Source organism: Dasypus novemcinctus, chromosome 16, assembly GCF_030445035.2.
Source record: "Dasypus novemcinctus isolate mDasNov1 chromosome 16, mDasNov1.1.hap2, whole genome shotgun sequence".
NCBI classification, from domain to species: domain Eukaryota; kingdom Metazoa; phylum Chordata; class Mammalia; order Cingulata; family Dasypodidae; genus Dasypus; species Dasypus novemcinctus.
In genome coordinates, this window is record NC_080688.1 from 29669618 (window position 1) to 29694447 (window position 24830).

Consider the following 24830-nt stretch of genomic DNA (forward strand, 5'->3'; position numbering starts at 1 on the left):
ATTTTAAGGCAGAAGCTTTTTCAGTGCAAAGAGGAAATAAGATGTTCTCGACATTTATTTCAGTAAAATTCATCACTCATACAGGTTGATAATACCTTTCCACAAATTATTACCTAATCTGTTCGGGAGAAGATTAAGAAGGACTGAGAGAGAACAGATCTCTTGTAAAATATGGCTGGTAATGAATACTACATATTCATAAAGTTACAGCCTTAAAACTCAAGAACATATCTTTATATACCTCTGAATAAACCAGTAAAACAAAATGGCGTACACATATTTGAAATGCAAAGGCGATTAAGATGGCTGCCCAGATTCAGGGGCAGGAATCAAAATATGCACAACTTGATGGTCTTGACTAAGACCAATGTTGTATTGTTCTCTCTTGTCAATTCTGTCTCCAAATGCAGTTACTCAATGGCTTTGGTGTGAGAAGCTGTTAATTTCCTTGTAGGCCAGTGGTTATCCAACAGTAGTGTGTTCAGGAATCACCTGGGGACTTATTAAAAGTGCAGATACCCTATCTCATTGTTCCTTATCCGGGCTGCCTTTTAGAATCCTAGGGAGTTTTAAAAATTGCCTATGCCTAAATACATACACACACGTGCACTAGAACATTATTCAGCTGTAAAGAGGAATGAAGTGCTGATGCATAGGTGGATAAACCTTGAAAACGCGATGCTAAGTGAAAAGCCAGGCACAAAAGGTCATGTATTGTATGATTCCATGTGTTTGAAAGATCTAGAATAAGTGAATCCTTAGAAACAGAAGGAAGATTTGGGGATGCCAGGGCTAGGTGGAAGGGGTTATGGGGAGTAACAGTTTAATGGGTACAGGCTGTCATTTTAAGGTGATGAAAATGTTTTAAAACTAGGTAGAGGTGGTGGTTTTGTAACATGTGAGTGTGATAAATACCATGGATTTGTTCACTTTTAAATGGCTAGTTTTATGTTGGGTGAATTTTACCTCAATTTAAAAAGTAATGGTCCTATGCCTGGGACTATTACCAGGGATTTGGTTGAATTGGTGTGGCGTGGAGTCCTGGCACCTCAACTCCAGAAATCCTGATTTCATGGACCTGCTGTTTGGTCTACGGAATACGCAGTTTTTAACAAAATCCCAGATGCTTCCGATCTAAGTGGTCTGAGTAGTCTCCATTGCAGACCTGAAACCTTGACTTACGTGCTCCATTCCCTGAGTGGTGGTGCTGAGTTATGGTAATATAGGATGAATGGTTAGGCTTATTCCAGAAGTGTGAAAACAAATTGTATTAGAATTCATCATTGTTGTTCTTTCTACAGAATCTTAAGTTCAGACAGTAGGATAGTCATCCAGCTAAAGTATTTTAAAAATATGATGAAGGAATATTTTGCTGGTTTGCTTTCTCCTGATAATCAATTAACACATATTACAGAAAATCTGGAGAAAAAAAAAAAAAGGGAGCCAGCCTTTTAGGGCATCACTCTTACCATTTGGGTTCTAACTAGAATATTTCTTGTCATGTTGAGTCTGGATGTTGAAATCCTTGGGCTTTATCAATGACCTCTTCCTCTCCAAATGTACGACCTCTCTGTTGAGTGCCCATTTCTTTTTTTCAGAAAGAATTGCCTCCCAGCTCTCAGAAAACAGTTTGTCTTCATTTGCCTCGCTCTAGATCTGAGCCTCAAGTGGGAACCCATGAAGCTCTCATTCTGCCCCAAGCCTCTAACCCTCTCCAGTAAAGACAGACTTTCCCTGTTAAACCTGCTAGTACCAACCTCATCCACTCTTCTCATCAGTTCCAGTAATGCTTTGAATTACTGATTACTAACTACTGTGAAAAATAAGAGCAACTAGTAAGGTTGTTCTCGGTTTGAAGTTTTACTAGTCTCAACCTGTTTGCCAGAGTCTATTTTAGGGGACCAAATACTCCTTTCCTTGAATATTTCAGAAACTATTTGAACAGAAGAGTTTTAGAATAAGGAATTTAGTGTGACTTCTTTACTTACTATGTATAAAAGCTTCCAGTTACACAGATTGATTTTCTTTTAATTACACCAAAGAATTTAAAATTAATTTCATTGTGGAAACTGCAGTAATAAAAAGAAAATATCAACCTATGAAATGGAACAGGTTCTTGCTGTGATTAAACCTTTTTGAAAACCTAGACCTAAAAACGCTAACATTTTTATTATTTTAAGATGAAAAGTGCCTTTCAGTTTTTCTTCAAATTTACTTTTGTCAGTAGGGTTTTAAGTTAATCCCAGTTGAACTGAAAAGATGTGAATTAAAATTGAAAGCGCCGTTTATTGACTGAGTTGCCTGTTGGAGAAAAAGGATATAAATGGAGCATCACCTTGTAGCTGCTTAGTCATTTTTAGTACGTTGTGTGGGAAATTCAACCCCAGTGATTAGAATGCAGTTCCAACCTCAGGGCTGCTGTTTTATTATTTATTTAGTCACCTCAGAGAGAGGAGGAAGATGGCGGTGGGGCCAGTCTCCTGACACTTACATTACAAAGCTCTTGAGAGGCAAATGGCGACCCTGCCCCTGCTACAGGCACCCAGAGAATAGCCCTGGATAAGGAGTCCTCTTCTCGGCCCCTTAAAAAGAAAGAACTCAAGGCACTATTTTCAAGCAGCTCATTTGTATGCCAGTGTGATCTCCTAAGAATGTTTTTTGTGGTCTTCATTACCACTGTAGAGATAAAAAGCTAATGCACTATAGTAAAAACAGAGCTAAATATTTGGCCTCACATTTGTATTGAGAAATGGAAAAAAATGCAGCAGCCTGTCAAATCCCCAGGTAGGGATCCAGACTGACAGAAGAGTTCCCCATTTCCTCTCTATGTAAGGGTTGTGGGAAATACTATTAACTCTTAGTTAATGAGTTGTGGCAAAAGCACCATGATATGGAACTGTGAAGAAAAACTAATTTTATTAATTTGGCTTTGAAATGCAGAAATGGCTAGAAAATGTCGGGATAGAAAAGGGTAACCGATTTGATTTAGCCTATTTCTTAAATTAACTTGTATTCATTTGTGCTCAGCGTAGCACACTGCCAAACAGTCAAGGGATTTAGAGGTCAGACTGCATTGGATCTGATTTCCCAAGACATCATTCGCAGACATGTGACTTAGGGCACGTTTATATTCAGTGAGACTGATACCTTCATTTATTTAAATATTTAAAGAGCACCAGGCTGCCAGTAAGAGTTACTTTCTCTGATTTTGTAAGTATTAGATGGAAACAATAAAAGAGCGCCTGAATTTCCCATATATTTGATGTCTTTCCATTAGCAGTAGAAGTGCCTTTTTTCATACTGCTCAATTGAGTTATCAAATGACTAAGGCCGGTGAGTCCCCAGGATTTGCCATCTGGAACTCCTTTAAATGGCCCTCCTGAGTCCCTGAAAGGCCTTACTTCCCCTTTGTTTTCTTTCTCATTCTCACCGTAGGTCCTTATAATGACTGTAGTTTTGGGGGCCTGCATAGGCTTGTTCTTAGGAGCCACCCACAGAGAGAAGGGCCTTGAGACGGACAGGCCGTTACAGAAGGTGGACAGGTTAGGGCCCTGCTCTGTTGTTCATCTGAATTTACAGGGCTCCTAGAGTTAGTGGAATCTTGTGTGCTTAGGATTCAGAAGTGCACATGGTCCCTTTACTCATTTTCTGTTCAGAGTCTGTTTGTATGCAACATTCCCTGGACAGACACAGAATTGGAAGTGCAGGCATTCATCCTGGTGTGGTTTCTAGACATCCATTCTTGTTCTTTCTGTTCAAATCTGTGGTATTGTTGCCACCCACATTTGTTGCTGTGAAGAGAGACCTGAATCGTGGGTTCTCTGCCAGACACCCAGATAGCGGAGGGTTTATTGGCCCTCCCTCCCAGGCAAAAGTTGGAAGTTTTAGTCTTAGCCTCTCCCCTATTTTTAAAATGAATGGTTCTGTGGGGCGAGAGATCCATTTCAGAAAGTCAGTAAGCTCTCATTTCATGGTAGATAACTGTACAGAGACTGATTCCATTTTAATTTATTCACTCTCTGTGGTTCACACCTCATTTCTCACCAATGCAGAGTCAGATGTTGGGTAATAGAAAAATATGCTCCTGAATTAAGGTGCCAAAGATAATCTTTTTGCTAATAAGTTCTGCTGTGAGATAAAATTGGCCCAATGATACGGAGGAAATATGTGGCCTCTATTTCTTTCCTTTCTTGATTTTAGCAATGGAATGCCTAAAAATTTTAAACAATGAAGTCACACATTTATAACTTGAATGTATGTTATTACATTAGTTTGCGTTAGTTTGACCCCACCCCCAAACATAACTGTTTCAAATTTGGAGCTGATTCAACACTTTGGCTTGTTCATTTGAGGCTAATGGCCACAACCAGTCAAAGTCTGTAAGCTGTTGAGATCACTTGCTTGGTAGAAAATCTATAAGCAGAATAAGTATTTTCTTTAGAAGCAACAATGATCATTTATTTTTCTGTTTTCCAGGATTAAAATGGCAACCTGGACCAGGTTCCGGGAAGTTCATGCTAGATTAGAAATCTCTCTTTACAAAGGATGAAACTAGTGTTTGTGATGCTTAATTATAGATTTTTATAATTGTATTAATAGAGATTTTTAAAAGAGGAGTCAGTAGTAGGGGAAATAGTCTTTAAAACAAAAGATAATTCTATAAAAGTTTGAGTTTCCTAATTTTGACTTAGGTTCACTAAAAGTATTACAAGGTAGCGTATTGTCAACAGGGACTTACAGATGGTCTGATAGAATAAGAACTTTGATAAATTGTCTAGTTCTGAGATACAAATGGGAAGTCAGGAGTAGATTTCACTGATGTCCCAAAGCACAGGACTTGTATAGAAAAAGGAGCTTTGTTATTGACGGCAGAAACTCAGATTTACTTCTTGGCTCTGCCCTTCTTGTCATGTGATCTAGGGCATGTTGGGCACTAACCTCACTGCCCCCGTCTTGCCCCCATCTGTCCTGTGTGGAGTAGTGTATTAGTCTGCCAGAGGGGTGCCAATGCAAAGTACCAAAAATGTGTCGGCTTTTATAAAGGGTATTTATTTGGGGATAAAAACTTACAGTCCCAAGGCCGTAGAAAGTCCAACTCAAGGCACCATGAGAGGTGCTCTCACCAAAGTAAGCTGCCATGTCTTGTAGCAAGATGGCAGGTGATCTTTGCCTGGTCTCTCCTTCCCCTCGAGGCTCCCTCTTCCTCGTCACCTCCATGGGCCCAGCCTCTTCAGTTTCGTGCTTAAGTGATCCCGCAGTCCTCTCTTTCCTGGCATGGGGCTTGTTTCTTTCCAGGCCTTCTTTATTGGTCTTGGCTGTTCTGCTCTCTTCCCCATGTCAGCTGTAAGCTATCAGGCAAAATGGCTCATCTCTCCCTGGGGCCTCAGCCATTTGAGGCTTCTTCCTTTCTGTCACATGACAGGATACAAAATGACAGCCCTCTCCCTGTGTGTCTTCCTGAGTGTCCATTTATATCAGACCCAGCAAGAGAGTGGGGGCTCAACCTGAGTCAGACCTTACTGATGTGGTAGAATCAAAAAGCCCCGAAAGCATTCTTAATAGGTAATCTAATCAGAGTCCCCTCAACTGAACTTAATACAGTCAAAGGGTATCACACCTGGAGGAATAGACCCTTTTACAAACACAGTCTTTCTCTTTTGGTATTCATAAAATAACCTCAAACTGCCACAGGTAGTATCCCCTCCAAGGCTGTCCCGGGTAGGGATGGGGGAGTGAGCGAATGTGAGAGAACCCACCTGAGGTGCTTAGCACTCTATGCCTGTGATTTGCCTGCAAACAACTTCCTTTGCTGTCTCAAGTCCCATGCCATTTTCACTTAAAAGACATTAAAATTCCAAAAGGTTTATAATTTCTAATGAGAAATCATTTCAAACTGCCAAATTCATAAAGACCCTCTGCATTTTAGAATTGAACATCCTTTTAAGGGTAGGTACCACAAGGTAATATTTTATAATATTTTTTTTAGAGTTTAGTTAAGAAGCAAAGATGCCATATTTAAATTTTGCTCTCCACATTCAAGGCATATTGACAATTTCTTCTTTTAAAAGAATAATTTATGTTTAACAGAAAATGGAGAGGGTAGTTGCTATATTTAGCTCATTCACTTACACTTTCCAGGATTCGATTTGACATAAGGGCTGAGTACTGCTCTTTATTCTGCATTTCATTGGTGCTCTGTAATTCCCATTTTGATTTAATTTGTTTTGCTTAAAACCTCAACAATAATGTGGGGACTGCCTTTGGCTAAGGGAAATGAAGTCATAGTCAGTCCTGAATTCTATTTCAATCACAGAGAATGCTAATGAATTGCTATAAGCAAAGCTATCAGGGTATTCGAGAATGTGTACTACCTCCTGAAAAATATGTGTATTTTGGAAGTTTCCTATCCCATAAACAGCTCTTTAAAGTATTTGTGCTATAAAATAAACAATGTCTTAAAAGGCTGCCAAAGTGCAAAATAGAAATATTCTGAATCTCTGAAATGAGTCTAAGTTCAATACTAGGCAAAAGAGAATTCTCATGTGGAAACTTAGAAACTTAAATAAAACCCTTTAATAGCACCAAAAGGATTCTTGCATAGACTACTAAGAAACCTTAATAGCACTTATTTAAGTTCCCAATAATGACAGCAACAGTGATAGTCATGTCAAATTTCATGGAAACTTAAATTCTCAGCCAGATTCTGTGTAAAATGCTAAATACTGCTGCCACTTAGCCATTGTTTAGAAACACATTAGCAAATGCTTTTGTGGTAGGATGCGCAATTTTATTTAAGTTTTTTTTTTTTAATTTTTTTACTTTTTACTTTGAAATACTTTCAAACTTACAGGACAGTTACAAAAAATAATAGAAACCCCATTCAAAGAACTCCAACATATCCCATTCCCCCCAGAAACACAGATCCATCAATTTTAACATTTTGCCACACTTGCTATATCATTCTGTCTATCCATTTATCCATCTGTATATCAGTCCATTTATCTGTGTGTCAATCTAGTTTTGAACACGAGTGCAGGTTATTTACATCATGCAACTTGAACACTTAATACTGTCATGTAATTTTCCTAAGAACAGGGATATTCAGTTATGTAACCACATTAAGTGCAATTATCAAGTTTAAGAAATTTTATGTTGATATAAAGCTTATAGACTGTATTTCAGTTTTTTATGTCCCAAAAATATTTTGAACCTTTTCTCCTCCCTTGCTAGACCTATCCAGGACCTTGCATTTAATCCTCAATGTCTCATTAGTTTATCTTTTTAATCGTGGGAACATATATGCAGCATAAAGTTTCCCATCTCAACCTCTCCCAGGCATACCATTCATGATGTGATATCATGAATATCACATTCATGATATTGTGGGACCTTCATCACCTGCCATTACTAAATGTTCCCATCTTCTCAAACAAAAACCTGACACCCATTATGCAGCAACTCATTTCCCCTGCTCTCCCCACCCCCACAACCTGTACTCTAATTTCTGTCTCTCTGACTGCATATTCTCCAGTTATCCTCTTTGTAGTTACCATGGGGATTAAATTTAACATCCTAAATAACACCCTTGTTGCTTTGATACCAGTTTAACTTCAACAGTATACACAAACTATGTTTCTATACCATTCCATCCCCCATCTTTCTGCAGTTGTCACAGATCTCTCTATACAATATGAGCCCTAAACCACTGATTTCTTATTACATTTCATGCATCCGCCTTTTCGATTCTGTTAGGAAGTAAAAAATGGAGTTACAAACCAAAAATACAGTAGTGCTGGAATTTACATTTATCCACATTGTGCCCTTATCAGATCTTTATTTCTTCATGTGACTTTGAACTATTGTCTATTGTCCTTTCCTTTCTACCTGCAGAACTCTCTTTAGCAGTTCTTATAAGGCTGGTCTAGTGGTGAATTCCCTCAGTTTTGGTTTATCTGGGAATATCTTAATTTCTCCCTCATTTTTGAAAGGCTACAAAATTCTTGATTGGCAAGTTTTTGCTTTCAGCATTTTAAATATTTCATCCCACTGCCTTTTTGCCTCCATGGTTTCTGGTGAGAAACCAGCATGTAATCTTATTGAAGTGCCAGTATTTGTGCTATGTTGCTTCTCTTGCAGCTTTCAGACTTAGCTATCTTTGGCATTGAATGGTTTGAGCATGTTGTGGTGTGGGTCTGTTTGGGTTTCTCATGTTTGGGACCCATTGACTGCCCTAGATATGTATATTCATATCTTTTTATTAAATTTGGAAAGTTTTTAGCCATTATTGCTTTGAATATTCTCTCTACCCCTTTCTCTCTTCTCCTCTAGGACTTCCAAATGTATATTTTTAGTATGCTTGATGGTGTCCCATGGATTTCTTAGGCTCTATCCACTTTTCTTCATTCTCTCCTCATTCTGCTTCTTAGACTGAATTATTTCAGTTGTCTTATGTTTAAGTTCATTGATTCTTTCTTCTGCCAGCTCCAATCCATTGTTGAATCACTCTAGGGAATTTTTATTATCTATGGTCTTCAGTTCTGTTTGGTACCATTAAAAAATATATATTTATTTTTCCTTATTTATTCTCCCTCCCCCCCAGGTGGTTCTCTCATCTGTCTGCTCACTGTTTGCTCACCCCCTCCAGGAGGAACTAGGACCTGAACCCGGGACCTCCCCCATGAGAAGCTAGTGCCCAGTGGCCTGAGCCACACCTGCTCCCTGTAGGCTATGGCATCTGCTGGTTTGAGGCATCTCCTTGTCGTGTGTGTGTGTGTGTGGGGGGGTGGTGGCATCTGCTCATTTTCTTTTAAGAAGCATTAGGAACTGAACCTGGGACCTCCCATGTATTAGATGGGCACCCAACTGGTTGAGCCACATCTACTTCCCTGGTACCGTTTTATAATTTCCATCTCTCTAAGGATATTCTCTCTGTATTCAGCTACCATTTTCCTGATTTCCTTTACTTCTCTATCCATGTTTTCCTCTAGCTCTTTGAGCGTAGTTAGGAGCATTTTTTAAAAAGTTTTTGTTCTAGGTCTGGTTCTCCTTTTTGACAGTATCTAATGTTTTAATTGTCTTCTTTGCCTGGGCCATCACTTCTTGTTTCTTTATATATTTTGTAATCTTTTGTTGAAGCCTAGACATTTTAATTTTCAATGTTATCACTGGAATTTAGACTCTGAAATTTCTGTTCCTAAAGCTTGTATCCAGCTACTGATATGACAGAGCTTTCCTTAAAAGTCATAGGCTAACAGCAACAACAAAAAAGAAAATACTTTTCCCAGTCTTTCCCTATTGATCTAGTGAGTGTTCTTCAGAGTTTGTCCATATAACAAGTTTAGAGAATAGCTCGAGTTCAAAGTGTAGGGGCCTCCCTGATCTTTTCTGCACATACTTCCTCTCTTGAGAATGTGTGTGCAGCCCCATGTATTTCCCCATTTACATGGATATGAATGTTCCCTCTTCCGCAGGAAAGTTTCCTCACAATCCTAGGCACTGCTGTGTCCTTCAGCCTGCAATCCTTTGTTCCAGGCAGCCATGACTTGATTCCTCTCCCACGGTATTCTGTCTGCCTTCTACCCACAGAGCAAGTTCTGATGTGGTGATTTTCCTGGGGCCATCACCAGGCAGATTAGGCCAGTCTTGCATGTTCCTAGTATGCGCACAAGAGTTACTCTGCTCTCCTGGAACCTGTACCAGGGACCTACATTGAAGCCTTAGGCTGGCTCTGTACTGAGCCATGGGGGTGGGAGGTGAGTGGTAGCAGCAAGGATTCCATGAAAGTCTACCACTTTTTTTTTTAAGGTGGTACCCTGGATTGAACCCAGGACCTTGTACATGAGAAGCAGGTGCTCAACCACTGAGCTACACCCACTCCCCAAGAGAGTTGGTTTTATCGTTTGTTTGTTTTTGGAGGTGTCAGGAATTGAACCCAGGACCTCGTGCATGAGAAGCAGGCGCTAAACCACATGAGCCACATCTGCTTCCCAGCCTACCACTTTTAAGTAGTCTTTTGTTGATTGTCTGCTTATCCTATTACTGTAGTCTTTTAACTATTTTCTGGAATGTTGGAAAAGATGTTTCTGCCCTTTCTCCATGGTTGTTCAAAGCTTCTGTAGGGAGTAGAGCCCTGACGTTTCTTGCTCTACCATTTTGATCTGGGCAGGGCCAGTAGGTTTGCAATTTTTTTAAGGTTGGAGCTGTCAGTTTTTACATGACAAGAATACATTCATGGCAAAAAGAACACAACAAAATCAGGCATTGCTTTTCACTTAAATGTTACGATTATAAAAGTTATTGCTGATGTTACAGGCTCACTAATGATTTCCTGTATTAAAGATGATGAGTATGACAGAACAATAGAGAGCTGAAACTTGGTATTTGTTGGATGTCAACTGAAAAATAACAACTAAAAATAAACACCTTAATTATGTGTGATGAATCTGGACTCAGATGGGATCTCCCTTCATAAGACTTTCATGCTAATGTGCTGGAGGTGCAGTTAATGTTGGGGTTTAAGATATATTTAGGGGATTTGAATCTCTGGACTGACAATGTGATAGCCAGATCCTGAGCCTCAACAGACTCCAGCACCTACAATCTGATTTATTGGACTTACCACACTCAGCTAAGATGGAGGTGAAGAAGGACAACCACCACACCATGGAGCCTAGAGTGATTACAACTGAAAATGGGAGGATTGCATCCAGCATCCAGGTGGAATCTGAGCCTCCTCTTGACATAAAGGTGCAATGGACACAACCAATCCAGTGTCCACATAGAAGAGGTGGCATTGGATTGGGAAAAGTGGACATAATGGACAAAGGGTATGGGGAAAGGCAGGAAGAGATGAGAGGTGGAGGCGTCTTCGGGACATGGAGCTGCCCTGGATGGTGCTTCAGAGGTAATCACCGGACATTGTAAATCCTCACAGGGCCTACATGATGGAATAGAGGAGAGTATGGGCCATGATGTGAACCAATGTATATGAGGTGCAGAGGTGCCCAAAGATGTACTTACCAAATCCAATGGATGTGTCATGATGATGGGAACGAGTGTTGTTGGGGGGGGGGGGAGAGGGGGGGGTGGGGGGGGTGGGGTTGAATGGGACCTCACATATATATTTTTAATGTAATATTATTACAAAGTCAATAAAAAATAAAAAAATTAAAAAAATAAAAATAAAAATAAACACCTTAAAATGCAAAGCAATAAAGGCATTTAATGTGGGGTCATAGAACTGCAGTTTGGAGAGCAGAGATTCAGGTGGCAACTCAAATCATGTCCCACCTTGGTGTTTCCAGGCAGGGAAAAGCAAATGAGACAGTTGCTTGTGGTTACTGGGTATTTGGAGTACTTAGTTGTTAACTGACTTCTCTATCTTGTGGTTTGTTTCTGCTGTCAGGATCTCTGTAGGTCTTTCAGGAACCTTGTTCCTTGCGGTTTTGGCTACTTCGGAAGTTTGTTATATGTGGCTGAGACCTGCATCAGAGTAACCTCCAGAAGGACCTCTTACTCCATATTAAATCTCTTAGCCATAGAAACTCTATGTAGTTTTGTTTCTTTTAACAAAGGTGGCAAGCATAACGCATAGATCAACAGATGGCTGCAACTTGACATTTGACCTTAGGGTCTATTGGACAATGTGCTAGTTTGCCATCCTTTCACCTCTAGGGATCTCTGTATATGAGACTTACTATTTATAAGAGATTTGTCCATCCACCTCAGTCCATTTTCCTTCCCTTATCAAAACTCCAGTGGTAGCTCATCTGCCTTAGAAGGACTTCTAGAAGTCATTTCTCTGCATCTCTCCTACTTTAGCACCTCAGCTATTTTCTCTCACCTGGACTGTTGCTGTAGCCTAGGAACAGGGCTTTGTCCTCCCACTCTTCTTACTCCTCCACTCAGAAGCTGGAGCAGTATTTTAATAGCATCAATACGAACCTGTCATTCCTCACCTTAAAATGTTCCACGGCGTTGAAAATAAACTCGAGCTTCAGAGACAGGTTTGCAAAGCTCCCACAGGATCTACCTCTACTTGCTCTGTTCTTCCCTGCAACTTCTGCATCACAGCTACAATGGTCTTTAGATTTCCTGACCATGCCAAGCTCATTTCATCCTCCGTTCCTGGACCCAGCTTTCTGGAAGGCATTATCCCCAGCTTCAGCATCTTCACATGGCTGATTCTTCTTGGTACTTGAATTTCTGCCTAAATGTCACCTCCTTTGAGAAGCCTTCTCTACCCCATCTAGTTTCATCTACTCTACTGTAGACTGGATTGTTTAATATTTGTCTCTCACCGACATGTTACATTTTTTCTCCTGCAGTTAGGAGGTACGTTCCAGAATAATAGAGACCCCATTGTTCTGTTCGGTTCATCCTCAAGCCTCAGAACAGCAGATCAGGCAATGTTTTATGTATGTATTAATTATGTTTTATGCATGTATTAATTAATGGAGAAATGGTGTAGTCACTATTTTTAACCTTAACTAATTTCCAAGCAAAAGCAAAGAAACTTAATTGGCATGTGTAGCCATGCCATTGCTGAGTATAGAGTTTTCCTTTGAGATAGCACAACAAACTCGTAGATCATTGGGCCTCCCTTCCCCAACCTCTGGGGTTCACGCATCCCATTTTGGGATGATCTTTGCTTTGAAGAGTGTGTTCACAGTTCATGGATCCCTAAAGCAGAACTTAAGTGGTTCCTCTATCGACCTAATTTGCAAGTGAGCTTCCCCCTCCGGTCCCCTCCTCTTATGCTATCACTGAGCCCCATTAAAGTCCCTCAGTAATATCTCGACAGGGAGCCAGCTGCTTCCTTTGTTTCTTGAAATGTACTTTGGGGATTCATGGGAAAACCAGATATTCTTGGAATTTCAGAAGTTAGGCAATTTAATACCCTGTTACCTGACTCTAATTGGATTTAGAAATATGATGATATATTGATAAGTTGAGGCCTACACTTTCCATATCAATATATATTCTAAATTGCACTCCTTTATTTTTATGCTCTCAAACAGATCTGAACATTTTTTAATGTAAAAAGGAAAGCTAAAAGCTTACTGAAAATAGGTCTGATTTTTCCAAGGTATAAACTGAGAGTGTTTCTTTAACCTTCTTGGGTTATCTGGGTAAAGCATTTGCTTTGGTGAATTAAGTAAAACCTCAAGAGCCTGAAAGAGTAAATGAATTCTTCCTGATCCATATGGGAAGGTTGACTTTCTCAGTGCTTGAGGATTGTCTGCCCTAATATATAGTGTTATACATGTGGAGCTAGTCGGTAAATCCAGTTAGTATCTATCTTTACTTATCTCAGAGGACATATTTTCTTAGATTTAGTGCTGTTATTATAAGCCTGACTCTGATTCTCAGAAATCCTGGAATTTCAGAATTTTAGAACAAAAAGGGAAGCCAAATTCCATTGAGGTCACAGAGCACACTAGCGGAGTTGGGGCTGGAACCCAGTTTCTCCTGCCTGGTTAGCTCTGGGCTGCCCTCTCGCCCACCTTGTATTCTTATTCCTGATGATTTTCTTTTCCTCTTCCTAAAAGGGTCTGTGGTTTTTAATTGCTTCTGACTTTGAAAACTAATTATTTGACTGTGGGGTGAAGGTTAGTGATTGTTTTTCCAGCAAACCAGGCTGATTTCCAGGAAGAAGCCTTCCCTTCCCCTTAGGCTCCTCTAAGCCCTTTCTTGGGGCTTGGGGCTCGCCCTGGGTGCTGCGGTCGGTTGGTCTCTCAGGGTGCTCTGTCAGAATGCACATTTCCTGAAGCAGAGGGACAGGACCTCTTCTTTTGGTCCTGTTTAGGTTTTTAATTCCCGACAGAACATTGTAGATACACAGCATTGTTGGAATCTGTCTCCACCTGGCAGGGTGTTGGGTGGCCCTTTGTGGGTTGACGGTGGTCACTGTGAAAGTCATTTTGGAAATATTGTGTCCTCTTCATAAAAATTCCCTTTTCTGCTACTTCTATAGTCTTAACATGTCAGCTCTGTAGCAGATGTCATATTGGTTAATCAGATTTCAATTTAGTATGACCAAAAGTTGATTTGAAAAAAAAAAACAGAATCGTCCTTACTGTTGGGTTTAAACATTTAGTGTCTCAACTCTCTATTGCCAAGTTTCTGAAAATATTTAATAATGATCAGTCCTTAATTCCACTGTGTCATACTTTGAGGAGAAACTTGTCCCATTAAGGTCTGTTTGTGCTATTTGTTTGGTCTCATTTTGAGTTGGAACAATGGATAAGACCGCCTGACCTGGTCAACTGTAGGTCGCCCTTGCTAGGGGAGTCTTTAGTAAGGAGATGAGGTCTCCTTAGCCAGGATCCAAAGGCCTCGTGGGACCTGACTTCTGCCTAGCTCACTCTCAACACCCCTTGTCACTTCCCGCACCCTCCTATGCTCCAGCCACGGCAGGTCCTCTGTCTGCTCACAGGTGAGTGCCCCAGGAGCTCTCACACCATGCTGCTTGATCAGTGACTTCTGCCTTGCACTCTCTGTCTCCCGCCTCTTTTAACTCAAGAGGTGAAATGGACAGGCATCAGGTGCATTGGGCTCACGGAGTCAGGAGCGAGGTGGGGTTTCCATTCCCAGCATGGTACAGGCAGGTGGTGGGAGGCTAGATGGAATAGATGGGAGGAGGAGAGGGAAAGCAAGACTTCTTATTAAGGAATGTTTAGATTAGGTGCCTCTGAGATATTCAGATAGAGAATTGAGAAGTAGATAGTTATGTAGATGGCTCTGAGGCTCAGAGGGCAAAGATGCGAGACCTGTAATTTGGAATTGCCATTTGAAACACAGTGGATAAGCTCTCCAAAAAAGAGGGTTCAAAAAGTGAGACTGACTTCTAAAGAACCTGATGTTTAGAGGTAGAATACTGGAACTAGGATATGAGGAGGCATGGGTACCAATGGAAATGAGAAATTAACTAGAAGAAGTAGAAGGAAAATCAAGAAGGTGTCAAACACAAAAACAGTCACAAGAAGGAATGTCATAGAGGATTTATTTACTTGTAGGGAGGCCATTGGTAACTTTAATAAGATGTTCTAGAATAATGTAGAATATTTGAAGAGTGAATGATATTGCAGGGACAGATGCAGGTTATATATCCTGCCATAACCCACTGAATGGACTGGGAGAGAGTGTGTACTATAACGTAAACTTTAATCCGTGCTGTGTAGCAGTGCTCCAAAATGTGTTCATCAAATGCAACAAATGTTCCACACTAACGACAGAAGTTGTTGATATGGGAAATGTGGGGGATGTGGGGAGTGGGATATATGGGAACCACCTATATTTTTTAATGTAACATTTTGTGTGATCTATATGTCTTCTTAAAATAAATAAAAAATATATTGAAAAAAAAAAAGAGTGAATGAGAGGGAGGAAGTAGTAACCACATGAGAAGAAAATTCTTTCCAGAAGGTTGGCCATAAAGAAAAGTTCAGGGCTAGGGCCATCCTAGAGGGGTGAAATGTGAATCCAAGAGCAGGCTGTTTTTGTTTCTTGTGGTGTTTCAGGTAGATGATATGAGAGCAAAAAAAATTTTTTTAATGCAAATAGGAAGAATCCAGAAGAGGAACTGTCTTCTTTGTTAGTCCAGTTTTTGGTGGGTCTGTGGATGTTATTCAGTAATCAGAAATACTTATGCAGAGTTTATATAGTAGATATTTTAGCCTTTCCTCTCCTAAAAATTTATAGTTGAAGCCTAAAAGGAGAACGGTTTTGTTGTTGTTTTTAATTTGTCTATCATATTCCTCTCAAGGCGGGCAAATGGTTTAGAGGGTTTATTTTATGAAGCTCTTTGTTATTCAGTAAGACTCATGTCTTATATAAATGACAGAGATTTATGTTAAACGTTTTCCTATATTATGGCTTAGGTTTATGTTTTTTAATAATACCACTAGCTTTTCATATCAGCAAGAGAGGAAGATAAATTTGAATATAGAAGCTAGTTTAGTAGCTATGTAGTTAGGCGATACTAAGTATACCGTCTGAAAGTGGAAAAGATGGAGATAAACTGACTTGTTTTCTTCCTTCTACGGAATAAAAAATGTATACTACAGCTGAGAAGGAAGGGACTCTTTCTTTGCAGGACGATGGCTGTCTTTCTGTAGGTGAGCTGGATTGGGAATTGTGACTGATTACTTGGCACCTAGGAAGTTCACTACTACCTCTTTCGCAAGCCATTTAATCAACAACCCCGAGAGAGGCATAATGAAATACGATTTATGTTTCTTTAAAAGAGAAAGGGGGCTCTTCTTGCCTTCTCCCCAACTTACTTATAAATGTCCTCACCTCAACTTTTAGGGTTTGGAGTTTCTAGGAATCCAAACATTTTTAGTCCAAGCAAAACACAGGTAAATTTAGTATAAAGAAAGGGCACCGTTTAAGTCAATGCTTTAGCAGAAATATTTTGTATCCCTTCCTGTTGGGGATTGCAAATGTAGGTGTTTATATTTCCACTAGCCCGAATAATCAACAGTTTAGTCCAAAGCAGATAGAACAGGGAACCTTGAAAAATAGTAATGTTTGATGAATTGGAAAGGGAAATAAGGAACTTTAATAGCAAAGGTCTTTCAAGAAAGCAAAGAATGAGTATGAGAAAAAGAAGACCAAAACTATGTAAATGTTATGAAAATCTTGGTTAAGAAACGGTTTGGTATTTGGGTACCAGAATAGGGGTAGCATAGCTTATTATAAATTGAAAAATAATGAGTTAAAGTTAAAAGTACCTTATTTAAAGGTATTTGTGGTTTTAATTTTATAATTTTAAAAATCTATTCATTACTTATATTGGCATATAAGTAAGGAGGAAGCCTGTTAAACAGTTCTGAAATTGAGTTTGCTGATCAAAGCTGTCAACACTGGATTACTTGTAGATATGATATGAACTCATGCCCTTTCAGATATGTGAAAGTAGATATTGATTCTAATGAGATTGCATGATTTAAAAGCCTTATTTATTTATTTTTAAAGATTTATTTATTTATTTAATCCCCCCCCCCCCCCCCCCCCCCCCCCCCCGGTTGCCTGTTCTCTGTGTCTATTTGCTGTTTCTTTGTCCGCTTCTGTTGTCATCAGCGGCACTGGAAGTGTGGGCGGCGCCATTCCTGGGCAGGCTGCACTTTCTTTCGCGCTGGGCGGCTCTCCTTATGGGGGGCACTCCTTGCGCGTGGGGCTCCCCTACGCGGAGGACACCCCTGCGTGGCAGGGCACTCCTTGCGCACATCAGCACTGCACATGGGCCAGCTCCACATGGGTCAAGGAGGCCCGGGGTTTGAACCGCGGACCTCCCGTGTGGTAGGTGGATGCCCTAACCACTGGGCCAAGTCTGTTTCGCTAAAAGCCTTATTTTTAAAGTTTATTACTTTTTTAATCTCTCAATAGCGATGAGTTTTATTTTGTTAAAATTAGTCAAAGAACAGCAGTGATTTTCACTTACTATATTATGCATATCCTCCTGGACAAAATAATATACATAGGAAGTATTTGACAAGGGTAAAGGAGTTTGTTTTGAGGCTCTGATTTATAACAGGTAAGATTTATATTTTTACGTATTCAATTTTTAAAATGATGGTATATTATGTTATTTTTAAAATAGTTGATAGGGAGTTGCTTTGCGTTTTTATTCAGCCTGTGAATAGTTGGCCCCCTGCCTTGGAGAGGAGTCATGGAATTAAAGGCAAAAACAGGTTTAAAATGGTTTCACAACTAGAGTAATAACACTAAAGCTCGAAATTGTGTTTCACTTTAGTAATTTTTTCCTTTTACTTCGTTTGTACTGATTCCAGGGACTAATGGCATGTTTTTAGAAATATTTCTATTGTAACACCTTTTTTACTTTTTAACTTAGTTTATTGATAGGAGAAGAATATACATAGCATCTACATTAGTGTAAGAAGGCCTGAAGTTTGAGAAGTAGTAAGGAAGTTGAAAGAGATCATGAAAAAGATGGCAGAGACTTGTTGACTCAAACTGAAAGACCTACTGGGTTTCTAGGCTTTCACCACCCCATTAGCCTCCTGCCCTCCATCCCTGACCCCTCTTCCTTCACAGGGGAGGAACCTTTGGCATCACCAGTTCCTAGTCTGACTCCCTCATTTTATAAAAAGGAAGCAGAAGACCAAAAAAGTATTCACCCAGCATCACACATGGCAACTTATTTGCTGCCATTTATTTTTATGTACTATGTCTATAAAGATTATATATGAATTTTGAAGTGATGAGAACAGAAACATTTATATTTTGAGATATGACTCTGGTTTTCTGCTTATATAGCAGTTTTACTTCTAATTATTTAGTTATAGCCATTATTAGCTGAAGTACATATAATAGTGACAGATCCTAAAAATGATTTTCCTAAAAAAATACTAAAAAAAAGATGTTGATATCAATTTTTTTAATAATAAAAATGATTTATATGCAATAACTGCCGTAGGAAATTTTGAGCATCTTTTTAAAAAATGCTTTATCTAGTAGGCATTTGTTTTGCTTTATTTTTTAACTTTTTATTGTAATAATATATGTGTAACTCAAAATTTTGCATTTTAACCAAATCCAAGTGAACAATTGAGTTGTATTAATTACAGTCACAGTGTTGCGTTACAATCACTCTTATCCATTACCCCAACTTTTCCATCATCTCAAACAAAGTTAGCACCCCCTGAACAACTCCCTCTCTATTACCTGCCCCTCCCCACCTATAACCTCTCAGCACTTGCTTCTTCTAGTTGTTTCATATAAGCTTGATCATACAATATTTGTTTTTTGCATCTGACTTATTTCACTGAACTTGATGTCTTCAAGGTTCATCCATGTTGTAGCATGCACCAGAACTTCTTTCCTTTTTGTGGCTGAATAATATTCCATTGAATTTGTATACCGCATTTTGTTTATCCATTCATCTGTTGATGGATACTTGGGCTGCTCCACTTTTTGGCTACTGTGAACATCGGTGTGCAAATACCTGTGTGAATCCCTGCTTTCAGTTCTTTGGGGTATATACCAAAAAGTGGCATTGCCTGGTAATATTTTAATTCTATTTTTAATGTGTTTTATTTTTTAAAGTAATGATTTAGTGACTGTTTATTCTCTAAATCACCTAATCATTTTCTTTTTTAGTCTTTTGGCCTACTGGTAAAACAATTGCATTGTAAATAAACCAATAGTGTCTATTACCTTGTAGGGAATTTCAGTTCTGAAACTTTTAACTGTGTTGTTTTCTTAGCTATAAAACATAGGAAGTATCTATTCCTCATCCACATTAAAGAGATTTTACAATGGTTGAAGACCACTGTAAGAATTAACACACTTTTAAATACATGTATGTTGAAATAAATGAGATTGACTGTTGTTTAGTCATTCATGAAATAATTATTGAAATACCTGCTATTTGTCAGTACTATGTGGGATATATAGAAATGGTCATGTCCCTTGAGGATATGGGGAAGGAAGTCAGGGCTGGAGATAATTATAATATTTGATAAATTATAGGAAGGAAGCACTGGAGTATAGTTAAAATAACCATGTAATCAGGGGAACCCTTTTTCAGACAAGCCTTGAGGAATGGGCAATTGGCCATTTGAAATGCAGAGGAATGTTCTCTGCATTCCTTAGAATGCCTCTAAAAAAAACCCTCAAAGCAGAAAAGCTCGATGCAATTTGGAAACTGAAAGGGGACTATTGTGGCTGGAGCTAGTGGACAAGAGGGGTGGGCAGTGGACACTGGGCAGGGATGGGATGCACACCCCTTAGCCACAGAAATTGAGAGTTCAGATTTTATTGGAAGTTGCACTGGCAACTCCTTACAAGGTTTTCAGCTGAGTGATATGACTAGATTTATGTTTTCTATAGATTAGACTACTATGTGGAGATTAGCCAGAGGTGGGCAGGAATGGAAGCAGGAATAACCCGTTGGGGGGTAGTAAAGGCATTCAGGGAAGAGATAATGGTGGCTCACAGTGGTGACGGGACCAGTTCAAGATCTATTTTGGAATTAGAATCAACAAGACTTTCTTAGATAAGGAAGGCCGGGGAAAAGGAAATGTCAGGGGGGACTTCGGGAATTCTGGCTTGCAGGAATGGCATTGCCATTTATTGAGGTGAGGAAGATGGGAGAAGGAGGGACAGGTTTGGAAGAGAAAAAACAGAGATACCCGGGGGACATCCAAATGGAGAAGGTCAACTGGGAAGTCAGGTCCTAGCTTGGGACTCAGAACAGAGGTTTAGGCCAGAGAGGTGCATGAGGGAGCCATTTTAGCTTAGGGAAGTATTTGAAGCCCTGGAGAAGGACGTCATAAGAATCCTGTGATTCTAAGAGAGCTTAGAATTAAAAGTTTTCTGGGACATTACCATGCTTGGAGGCTGGAAAGAGGAGCAGCCTGATAAATCAAATAAGGAGGAGAAGCCAAGAGATAGGAGGAAAGCAGGAGGGGTTGGTGTGTGTTGAATCCCTAGCAAGAAGTCCCGGGCCTTGGCACTGCTAGGAGGTCAGAGGAGGTGAGACCAGGCAAGTGTCCACAGTCTAATGCCTTGGCCCCATGATCTACCTCCATGGAGTGTGTGGTCCAAGCCAGACTGGAGGGTGGCTCAAAAGGTGAAGTGAAAGGCAGTAAAGGTCAACAACTTTTTTTTTTTTTTGAGAGAGAATTCAGAATAGGCTATGAATTGGGGAGCAGAGAGATAGGGTGATAACTGGATGGGGTGGTGGGTAAGGCCAAGGGAAGGCTACTTTGTTTTTATAAAATGGAAACCACTAGAGCGTGATCTGTATTTTGGTAGAATTTTTGTCTGTAGGCTGGGGGTTCGTTTGGTGTGAGCTAGTACACTGAGGCTCGTATGAGACAGAAGTTTCTTTCTGCCTCATGCAACAATCCAGAGCTGGTGGGCTGAGTTCCGAGGCATCGTTCAGCGACCCTGGCTGGCTGGCATCCTTCTGAAGGTAGCACCTCCATGTCTGGATCTAAGGCAATGGTTGCAGTTTTTTGTTACTTTCCAGCCAGTGGGAAAGGGCAAGCATTGCCCTTACAAAGATGGCGTGAACTTTGAGTCCATTTTCTGTCTCCTTGGCTCAGACTTAATCACATCGCTACAACTCATGGCCCCCTAGGTTTGTATCAGCAGTAAAACCAGAAGTTTAGTTACTAAAAGAAGGATGGAGAAAATGGATTTTGAGGAGAGGCTGCTTTTGGCGGCTGGCTGTGAGCAACCTGAGGTGAGGAGGAAGGTTACAACAAATTCTGCTTCCAAACCGTGGTCAGTGCTTGGCTTCTATTTGGTACCCAATAAACGTTTGGTGCATTCGAATCAATTTTTATAAAACTAGCCCAACCCCACCCCCACTTCCAGCAGTAGGGAACTAACTGTGGGTTTTACATTCTGGAATCCTTTCTTCCTATTTTCATGCCACTTTCTGATAGAGCCATGCAAAAGAGAATATAATGTTTACTTTCAAGATTTACTTGAAAGCCTATAACATAAGTTGGGAAAAAGAAGAGAATCTGTTACAGTTTTGTTTGGATCACAATCTTGCTTGGCTCTGGACTTGATATTTACATACATTGATGACCTGCCAAGTTGATATGTCTTTTATTTAACAGAAAGAAGAGCTGGTAATCATAGTAAGTAGGGACATAGCATTTAGTATGTAACATAGATTGGTATTTTTAATGTTCCTCTTCAAATGATAATATATATTCCCTAATAGGTACTATGTAAATAGGCACTAAATGGTGTTTGTTACTATAGAGTTATATGAGTTATATTTTTGTATAACTCTATTATACCAATAGGCTTATCATTTACTTAAAGTGCTAAACCACCCCTTTGCTCATGATCTGTTTTTTTTTTTTTTACCATAAAATTAGAATTAGGAAAGGGAATTTATATGACATTCCCAGATACTTGGTTGTGAGATGTTTTATCCTACATACTTAAGAAAGTACTTTAGATGACCTGGCTATTACTGGCAGAGGATTTTTCTTGCAATTTGGAGCAAAACCTGCTTTAAACATAGTGGCATGTATAATATTGAGGCACACAATTACGGCAGGAAATAAACTGAAAGTTCCTTAGTTATGATGTTCATCTGGCAAACATGGAAGCTGAGACACAATATATTTAAGGGTCTTGACTTGCAAACTATTAGACGGTGGTAGTTTTATTTTAGAAGTTCTTTTGTGTTTTCAGAATTTAAGAGCAGCTTATTGTGTGTTCAGATCATTGGATTGAGTTCCTTGTGAGATATGAAACAGAAGAGCTTATCTTTCAAGCTCCAGGGAAATAAGGGGAATACAAGAATTACTGGCTAGAAAGGTAAAGTGAAACTGGCAAGCAATTTTCCTGGTCCAGGACAGAATTTATGCTGCTAAAGAAGACTCTTAGTTATGATTGCTAATGTAAAAGAGGGCAATCCGTTTATGAGAATCAAATAGGAAATGCATTTCTTCATGGAAGAATCCATATATTCTGGGGTTGGGAGTGGTCCCAGTGTGGAAATACAAAGGGGAGAGAGAACTGAGAATGTTGCTTCAAATATGACATCATTCTTGCCACTGATTAAAATATGTATTTAGCTGATGCAACGTATTCATTTTTCTGAAATTAAACGCACCCAAGTCACTTCATTATTGTGACATCCCTTTAATGTCATTTAATGATCATCTGTGGCAAACATCTAATAGGAATATAACCTGCGATCATTACAAATAAACTTTTTCCTTCTTGAAAAAATGCTAAGTTCCAGCGATCCATGGGCAACCATCTTTGTTATGAATTTCTGATATTCATTGGGTAATTTTTAAATTGTGGTAACATATATATAACATAAAACTTGCCATATTAGCCATTTTCAAGAGTACAATTCAGTGGCCTTAGTAACTTTTACAGTGTTATGCTCTCACCACCTCCCATTACTAAAACGTTTTTATCACCCACAGCAGAAAACTCTGGACCCATTAAGCAACAACTCCTCATTCTCCCTCCTCCCTTTCCCTGGTAACCTGTAATCTACTCTGGGTCTCTATGAATTTGCCTGCTCTGGATATTTCCCAAATGTAGAGTCATTCATTGTTGGTCCTTTTGTGTCCGGCTTATTTCACTGAGCATGTTTTCCAGGTTCATGCTGTTGTATCATGTAACTGGGTAAATGTAACAGTTGTTTCATGAGGTGTGCGGGCTTGTCTTTCGGTTCTTGCCTTTCCCCATCGTTTTTAATGTGCTTTCCTTTAGCCTTTCTCACTTAGTCTCCTAGTTTCCTCTCCTTGGGAAGGTAACTGCGTCGAGTGATCGGATCTTCCTCTTTTCTTCTTGCAGAACAATCAACCATGACGACTGAATCTGGATCGGACTCGGAATCCAAGCAGGACCAGGAGGCCGAGTCCCAGGAAGCGGGGGGCCAGCAAGGGCTCGGCGTGGAGCAGGAGCAGGCCGTGGAGCAGTTCCCGGAGGCTGCAGGGCACAGCACCCCCGTGAAGAAGGAGGTGAGCCCCCCTGGCCTCTTCCCTGCCTCTTCCCTGCCGTTCTAGCATCACCTGACCCTGGTAGAAAGTCCATCAGGAAGCCCATGTTGACTGAACATTTTTTCAGCATCTGGCTGAGCCTCGGTATCTTAGCACCAGGGGAACGGATGCGAGGCCATCTGTGTCACCCCTTCTGGCCCCAGGCAGAGGAAGATTTATGCCATTTTAAAGCTTTCAGTGAATGGCATTCCATATCCTTCCTTGGTAACTCCTTCATTTAATTAAAACCCTTAAATTCACACTGAAGTCTTGACTGCAAACTGTTGCTATATCTATGTTTAAAGGAAGGGAAAGCATCACATTTTTTTCTGACATTAAATTTTCTGAAATCCTTTTAGATATACTCTCTTGTTCTCAAGGTAGGTGTGTTGCCTGGTACACAGTAAAGTGGCTTCTAAATAAGGAAAGCTTTTTCTACTAATTGTTAACATCCCTAAACAAAAGGAGAAGGTGTAAGTTAAAAAATTCCTTCCTCTGTCCTTCGTCAGTGCTTCATTAAGATAAAAAGTTCATAGGCTAGACACCCAGTTTCTTTTGTAGGGGCTTGGAACTCTCCATCCTTTATAAATATCCATTTTTTTCAGGTATTTAAATCCCCCAACGCACACACATACACACTTCTCCAAAGTATTAGAGCAAAAGTGAATGCAGAGGCACCTGGCTGTTCTAAAGACCTTTTTCAGGCTCTAACCAAACCACCAGTTTTAATTATCCTTGTGATTTTTTTCTATTTCAAGCCTAGGAGTTAGAGTTATTTTGATTTTTCCCAGGGGTCACTGTGACCCTAAAATTGCATCAGTTCTTCAGAGGATGTGCAGGTAGGTTTCTTTCCCCCTTCTTTATACATGAATATTTTCAACTCTGTCCCCTGTAAATGTTCAAGTTGCCATGCATAATAGAAATATTTCTTTTATACGTTTGCATCCAAAAAATTAAAACTGATTTATAGCTGTGCCTTGAGTCTATATATGTTTAAATTTAAACTTGGAATCAACATGTTTTAGGGTTCCTAACTATTATGTTGTGGAGAAATCTGGAGGTGGCTGACCATTTATAGTTTGGAAATATGTGTGTCAAGCTAGAAATTCTAGAACAGGGGTTCTTAACCTTTTTATGTCCCACAGACCCCTTTGCTAGTGAGATGAAAACCATGGACCCCTTACTAAGTCCACACTATACTGTATATTATTTAGTAAGTGTATCACACCCACACCAACACATCCCCACAAGAATAATGTTTATTTTTTGAATTTCAAATCAAGCTCATGGACCCCTGGTTAATAACTCCTGTTCTGGAAGATGTTAGAG

The 24830-nt window shown here is 39.8% G+C and overlaps 1 protein-coding gene across 50 annotated transcripts in view; it reads left to right on the top strand.

Moving 5' to 3' along the window:
* EPB41L3 (erythrocyte membrane protein band 4.1 like 3) overlaps nt 1–24830 on the top strand; it is a 259261-nt gene that overhangs the window by 130799 nt on the left and 103632 nt on the right. For 32 of the 50 annotated variants that reach the window (XM_071208455.1, XM_071208440.1, XM_071208446.1 and 29 more), the window contains exon 2: nt 23317–23483. In XM_071208455.1, coding sequence (XP_071064556.1) covers nt 23328–23483 — 156 coding nt within the window. In that variant the 5' untranslated portion in view covers nt 23317–23327. The remainder of the gene's footprint in view (nt 1–23316; nt 23484–24830) is intronic. The other 18 variants (XM_058277426.1, XM_058277428.1, XM_071208469.1 and 15 more) reach the window with 1 other exon arrangement.